We start from the raw sequence: 6316 nt of genomic DNA, 5'->3' as shown, positions 1-6316 counted from the left end.
TTAGCAGCAGGTATTTAGTAAATAAGATGTATAATAATTATATTAATTTGATAACACAAATAGTACAAAAAAAACGAAATAAAAAATCTTGGTCAGAGAGTAGCATCCCACATGGAATATCCTCTCAGTTTAAAGGAGAGATGCGTGTTTCCATGTAAACGGCCATTAATCACCAACGAGAATGAGGGACAAAATTACCCTGCCTAATGTACTGCAGCTAATGCAATAAGCAGAGCCGGATCAATTCATCTCAAGCCCTCTGAACTACACCACATCTTTTTTGCAGCGAGTATTATTATCATACCCCCCTCCTCCCTTCCCATACAAAGCTTTGTTATAATTAAAAGTTAACCACTGGGTCCATCTCAAACATTTATCATGCCTTCTGGTAATTATACATGAAGCCATGAGAATGTGTTGCTAAAAAGGTGTAATTGACAAAGATTTGTTACTACCGTATAAAGGCATATCTTCGTATGATCCGCAACAGTGAATTTATTTTATCTCGTAAAATAGGCTATACTGCATCATGCTTAGTTAATAGACATCAATAAGTGTATTTTCTATAGTTTGCAGCTTTATGATAGTCATGACCTTCCAATAACCGGACGAGCCTCTTTCTGCTTTTCTTCATTCTACCCCTGTTTAAATAAACCCTCACTTGGTTTTTTTTATTGATTGAAAAGTCCAGGTAGAGAAGAGAAGTTTGCCTCCGAGAGGAAGTGGGGAAAAAGCTTTATTTCAATCCCCCCCTAAAACCACCGGCAGTGATTTGAAGATTATGAGGCCCTTGAAAAGCTGAATGGGTACCAACTGTCAGGATGACATCCTCTCTCACACTGCTATCTATCGAGGCACATGATTTAGCTTTGCTTCTTAATAGCGAAGGGCCTGGGCCAGATCTGTATTACCGTTTATTGCTATTTATAGCCAAGCCGGATGGGTGAGCTGCACTTTCCTTTGATATCGTCCATAAATATTTATTGTCTCAAAAATCACACGGAGCTTCAGCTATTCTATTAAAAGAGATGGAGCTAAGAGAGATATTCTGAAAATACACTTAAATGAATTGCCCGTCTCCTTTGATGGGGGTTACAGAGCTACTTGATTTCTCCTGTGGTTCATAAAGTATATTACCTGAGAAAACAAGGTAGTATTGACCCCGCCAAAAAAAAGGTAAAATCCTATCCAATTTTTTGGGTGGGGGAAAAAAGAACATGTGCATAGTACATTAGCCCACCATGTTTTTGTGCATGTACTTAAAAATGTGTGTTCTTCCAATATAATTAAATTATTATTGCAGAAAAAAACATTGAAGGGCCACATCTTACAAACCTGCAGCATTTTTTCCTCTAATGAACCCGCCACACTGTGATTGTTTCCTTCCTAAATTGGAGGCTACACTGAATCTACCATGAAAAGATGGAGAGCCTTGCAGAGTATTACCAGATAAGAAAGGAAGACAGCAGCATTAGTGAGGAATTGAAGAGGCCTCCAGATAAAGTGAAAGGGCCTGAGAGAAAGTGAAGAAACCAGCCAAGCCTGTTTTTTTTTCTTACAGTATTTTTTTTTTCTCTTTTGGCTGCACTGTTGTAATACTTCGTTACACGTAATAAAGACACTCTTAAAGGTAAGATGGATACAGCGCAGTGGTTGTAGAAGTTCAAAATCGACACATTTCAGGTTGGCTGATTAATTCAAATAACACTCAATACAGTCAGAAGCAGCATACAAATACGTTGTACAAAAAAATAGCAATACTTTATTACAATTCTTTATATTTTATCAAAAGGTTGACTCGTCAAACAGTTATGCAAGTACAAAAGTTCAATATCACAGTGTATTTCTTATACAAAACATACATTACATACATACAGTATCAAAATGTACACAATCAGGGAGAATCGTGCAGTAGTAACAGACTTTATCAACAGCAAATCACACTGGAACTTGCTCATAAACAGTAGTGGTAAGGTGTATATGTGCCACTAGATCAGTAACAACAAAGAACTGCTGCTCAGTCATTAGGCATTAAACAGAGTCAGTTTATCCCATGTTGGTTATCCATTGAGGGCTTGTCGAAGTGAGAACATGTGTCGGACATCTACGCCTGCACGAATGTGTTGTGATTTTTTCGGTACCGTCTCATGCGACGAACTTTTCTTTGGCTTGAGTGTTTTTTCTCTCCTGGAACAAAAGAAAAAAGGGATTTAACAGCTGATCAGTACAATGAACTACAGTGTGTGGTAATGTTTTCTTCAGATGCCAGGCAAGTTTTTTTTTTAAGCCTGATAATGAAATCCACAGAGTAGTCATCGCGTTCCTCCCATTTCCTCCCCAACTCGACTTCTTGACTCTCCAAAATGAAAACAAATAGGATTCCCTATCTGCCAATCCAAATACTGTCATTATCGCATTAGGTATTCTGCCAATCCTACTCATAGGGGAACAAGGAGAACTCACACACCTTTAACACACACGTCCATACAGCTCTGCCTCGAGACGAAGTTGTTGCTGCTTCCTCCGCAGCCCGAGTAGACAAACTGCTCGCACATCTTGGTGGCTTTGTTGAAGTAATACCGAGGAATGGAGGCTGAACATCTGCCTTTGTCAAGAGGGTCCAGGCAGAGCACAGGAACATCTGTAAAATAAGACAACACTTAGCACAATAAGACTAGGAGACTTGAAGAGGAGAACAATTGGAGGATGTTTTTTAAATAAAAAAAAAAAAAAAAGTAAAGTAATTGCTTTATGACTGAAACATCTTTATCCATTGTGCATTCAATAAAAGGAAAGACAAACCATTGTTTTCACACATGCTGAAGGTTCATTCTTGTTCATATACTAGTAAATTGCAACCAAAACACACATTTGTTTCTTATTTCTTAACAATAAAATTCAAACTTTTGGAAGTCTTGTATTTTAGGGCTTTGCAAAACAACTGCCACACTGTTCCACAAGTACAGAGATGCCAATCAGCATCTCGTCAGGATTTAGTGGCAGCAGCATCTCATAAGTGCATACTCACTTTTTTGTGGACTGCAGTACTCCAGGCAAGAGGTGAGGTCTTGGAAGCGATTGGAATTTCCCATGCAGCCACCGTAGTAAAAAGGCTCACACTGCATTGTGGTCATGTTGAAGAAGTAGCGGTGAAATAAGGCCCGGCAGGGCCCCTCCTCTTTGGGAAACCTGCAGATTTGGGGAATCTCTGGGGAGAAAAGAATAACAAGATTTGAGGTTGGGGCATTGGATCAATCATAAAGGGTGCCTGTGCAGCTATTTGCATGATAAGTATAGATTCAAATACTGTATTAATGTTTTTTTTTTTTTTTTTTTTTTTACATTTTCAAACACATATTATGCACAGATTAAAACCACAACCAGATGGCCTACACAGGTGATCATCACCATCATTTAAGATGTGAGCTCTTCACTTTGACAACTTACTCGGGATTCTGAAACACGATTTCTGGCACTCCTGGTAACTCTTGAAGTTATTGGCATTCCCTTGGCACCCTCCATAGAAGAAAATCTCGCACTTTTGGGTGATCGTGTTGTAGTGGTAGCGCTCAATTTCCGCTCTGCAAGGTCCCTCGTCCATTTGAAGGAGACACACGCCTGGAAACAAAGCAAACAAGGATACTGTTACTGCAAGGCGAGAGCGCAACAGAAAAAAAATGCTGCTTAAACTGTATTAACATATATATACTGTAACATTGATGCGCGTTTGTCGAAACCCTCCGCAAAACTGGCGACCTATTATTCCATATTACGCACCGAGATCATATGAGTTCAAACTTTAAGACCTTAAAGAGTTCAGTCAAATCAAAGAAAAATCCAATGCTGTCGACGTTACCTTTTGGTGCCAAGGACAAGACGCCGTAAAACGAGGCAAAAAGTGTCAGCAGCGCTATTATGCAAAACTCCATTGTTCAACTTCAGCTCCAAAGTCTTTTCCGCTTTGCCGACCATCCCAGCCACATCCAGTTTTATAGTTGAGTGAAGTTTTTCCCAGGGGAAATTTAGGGGCGGAGATGTAATGACTCAATGTCACACATCAGCGCTGCTACAGTAAATTAAGAGTGGTGATGAATTCCTTGATGACATGGGGAGGGTCATTTTGACGTCGCAATATTTGCGCAAGGACTGCCGGTGTAGTGACTAAGGGCCCGTTCAATCCAACAAAAATAACATGAGAGAAAGTTTAATTCACTGGAAAGGGTAATGGTGATGCTGTTGAGAAATATGATGATGCACATACAGTATCCACTAACCCCATAGTATCCCTGGCATTTTCCTATTGCAAAAGTATTGTGTCCACTCTTGGTTACAGACCCAGTTGTGAAACATTAACAGATCTTAATGTCTGATCCATCCTGTCTAGTTTCCATCAACTGGATCTGACCCCCCCTCTCCTCCTCCTCCTCCTCCTCCAGACACACACACACACACACACACACAATTTCACTCAAGGTCTCAAACGGTCGCCAACATTTCCAGCTTTGTGCTCGATTGTTTGGCTGAATTATCTCAGTCGCCTCCAACATTCTTTCTTTCAAAGACACATCAATGTCTCTTAACGCTCAAGGTCCCTGTCCAATAGACTTGATAGCTGCAGTATGTGAAAACTGAAGTAGTGGTTAGTGCACAATACACAACATAGCTTTCTGGTTTCACATAGTTGCAGTAACAATTCTACCCCACTTGCTTGTCAGTCACACATCTATTACTGAGGAGGATGTCATTGGGATAGTGCCGTGGGGTCATGTTCAGAACAATGATGCGTCTCCTACATGACAGGTGGAGGCTAAACACAGATTAGCAGTCTTATCCAAGTGACATAATATATGAGGCAATGTCCCGTAACTCATTTCTGAAAGGGAGAAAAAGTAAAGTCTAGATATAGCACACATCAGACAATTTTAATGTGCAATGTACAGTTACTGTAATCCAGCAAGTTTGTACATATCATTCAAAAACTGTCAATGACACCTGTGTGATTTGATAGTATACTTAAAAGTGGCGTCATTACACGGTGGAGTCTTGTATTAATCAGATTAGCGGATTAGGATTGTTTATGCAGATTACTTTATAACCCGGATTGGGGGAGAGGAGAGGGATTCTTCAGCAGGATTCCGGGGGTGAAGCACTGCTCCCTGTAGGCATTCGTAAGTGCATTTCTATTGTTTTAGTCTATTTCTTTAGGTTTTTTGAAGTGTGAGTAAGAATCCTTCAAGACCTTTTATCGGTCATACCGATCGGTCATAAGGTACATTTATTTATTTATTTTTGACAGAGAATGCCGGTCATAAACATAGACGACTTGACCGACAAGGACAAGGCTGTGATGCAAGTGAACCAACTTAAAATTGAAGTGAAGCTTGAGAGGTGGTTGGTAAGTGTTTTTTTGTTATGTTTTTGCCTTAAGGTCATAACTATTTTAGTGCCTGTATAGTCTTGAAGGATACCAGTGAGTGCAATTATGTTTGCAGACCTTGCATGACTAGCTAATTTGCATCCTGTTTGAATGCAATATATACAAAGTGAAACTCATTTCACCGGGAAGGGCATTTGAAACTGTAATTAATTGCCGGAAAATACTGTCTCAACACCTTTTGCCTGAACCCCCTTTAGACATCTAAATGCTGCGAGGAAATCAAGGAGTACATTCTGGCTGGAGAGGAGCAGGACACCCTGTTCAAAGGCATTGCAGAGGACAAGAACCCCTTCAAGGAGAAAGGTGGATGTGTCATCATCTAGACTCCACCTGAGGAGCTTTTCATATCTTAGATTAGAATCAAAGGACATTCTCCCTCCCTCTTGAATACGGATTTGCAGACCAAGATGACTAGAAGTTCATTATAAAGAAAAGAATGTATAAAAGTTCCACAAGTTCCCATGTAAATGATTGTCCAACTTGTGGCCAGATTTGCAGCCTTATTATTCGATTATTTAAATTGTTGCAATTCAGATGAGTTGAATGTGGCAAGGGTTATATAATGCTTCTTTCTCATGGGGTGTAAATAGTCTGCGCAAATTGGGCCCATGTGTTGTTGTCACACAGACGAAACTGTCATTAAAATGTGTTTGTTTATAAGTCAGCCTGTCTCCATCCTTCTCTGTGTGGTCTTTATTGTTTTCAGCCATTTCCTTATGAGCCTCAATAAGCAAGAACATTTTGTATGAATACATCGCATGGAAAATAATGGAATACAGATACCCGGAATAAAGAAAAAAGTTTTTTTGCTTACCATTCGAGGGGAAGCATGTATTTTTGTGAAACTCAGAACTTCCATCAAAGAGTCTATTTCCCTTG

General features: G+C 39.8%; 2 protein-coding genes across 3 annotated transcripts; one reads left to right on the top strand and one right to left on the bottom strand.

The window, feature by feature from the left end:
* Nucleotides 1-1737: 1737 nt before the first annotated feature.
* Nucleotides 1738-3988, bottom strand: tfpi2 (tissue factor pathway inhibitor 2). Of its 2 annotated transcripts, none has more exons than XM_080046005.1 (5): nucleotides 3857-3988; nucleotides 3448-3618; nucleotides 3029-3208; nucleotides 2464-2641; nucleotides 1738-2184 (listed from the first exon to the last, which is right to left on the bottom strand). In XM_080046005.1, exons 1-5 carry the CDS (start codon nucleotides 3927-3929, stop codon nucleotides 2061-2063), a joined length of 726 nt encoding a protein of 241 aa, XP_079902131.1. In that variant the 5' UTR covers nucleotides 3930-3988; the 3' UTR covers nucleotides 1738-2060. The 2 variants fall into 2 exon arrangements, with proteins under 2 accessions (XP_079902131.1, XP_079902132.1); XM_080046006.1 differs by having other exon boundaries at nucleotides 1738-2187; nucleotides 2468-2641.
* Nucleotides 3989-5299: 1311 nt separating this feature from the next.
* gngt1 (guanine nucleotide binding protein (G protein), gamma transducing activity polypeptide 1) lies at nucleotides 5300-5760 on the top strand (the record flags this gene model as incomplete). Its single annotated transcript, XM_080045877.1, has 2 exons — nucleotides 5300-5395; nucleotides 5635-5760. The coding sequence occupies 2 exons, from the start codon at nucleotides 5300-5302 to the stop codon at nucleotides 5758-5760; spliced, it is 222 nt and encodes a 73-aa protein (XP_079902003.1).
* Between the last annotated feature and the right edge of the window lie 556 nt (nucleotides 5761-6316).

This window comes from Ammodytes marinus, assembly GCF_949987685.1.
Source record: "Ammodytes marinus genome assembly, chromosome: 17".
Taxonomy (NCBI): Eukaryota; Metazoa; Chordata; class Actinopteri; order Uranoscopiformes; family Ammodytidae; genus Ammodytes; species Ammodytes marinus.
The sequence above is the reverse complement of the archived record's forward strand: the minus strand, read 5'-3'. Positions and strand labels throughout refer to the sequence as shown.

Excerpts from the sequence above, each read along its gene's own strand:
- tfpi2 (XM_080046005.1), bottom strand. The coding sequence starts at position 3,929 with ATGGAGTTTTGCATAATAGCGCTGCTGACACTTTTTGCCTCGTTTTAC. Across the intron at positions 3,619-3,856 it reads CTTGTCCTTGGCACCAAAAG|GCGTGTGTCTCCTTCAAATG; the intron begins GTAACGTCGACA and ends CTTTGTTTCCAG. Across the intron at positions 3,209-3,447 it reads ATCGTGTTTCAGAATCCCGA|AGATTCCCCAAATCTGCAGG; the intron begins GTAAGTTGTCAA and ends TTTTCTCCCCAG.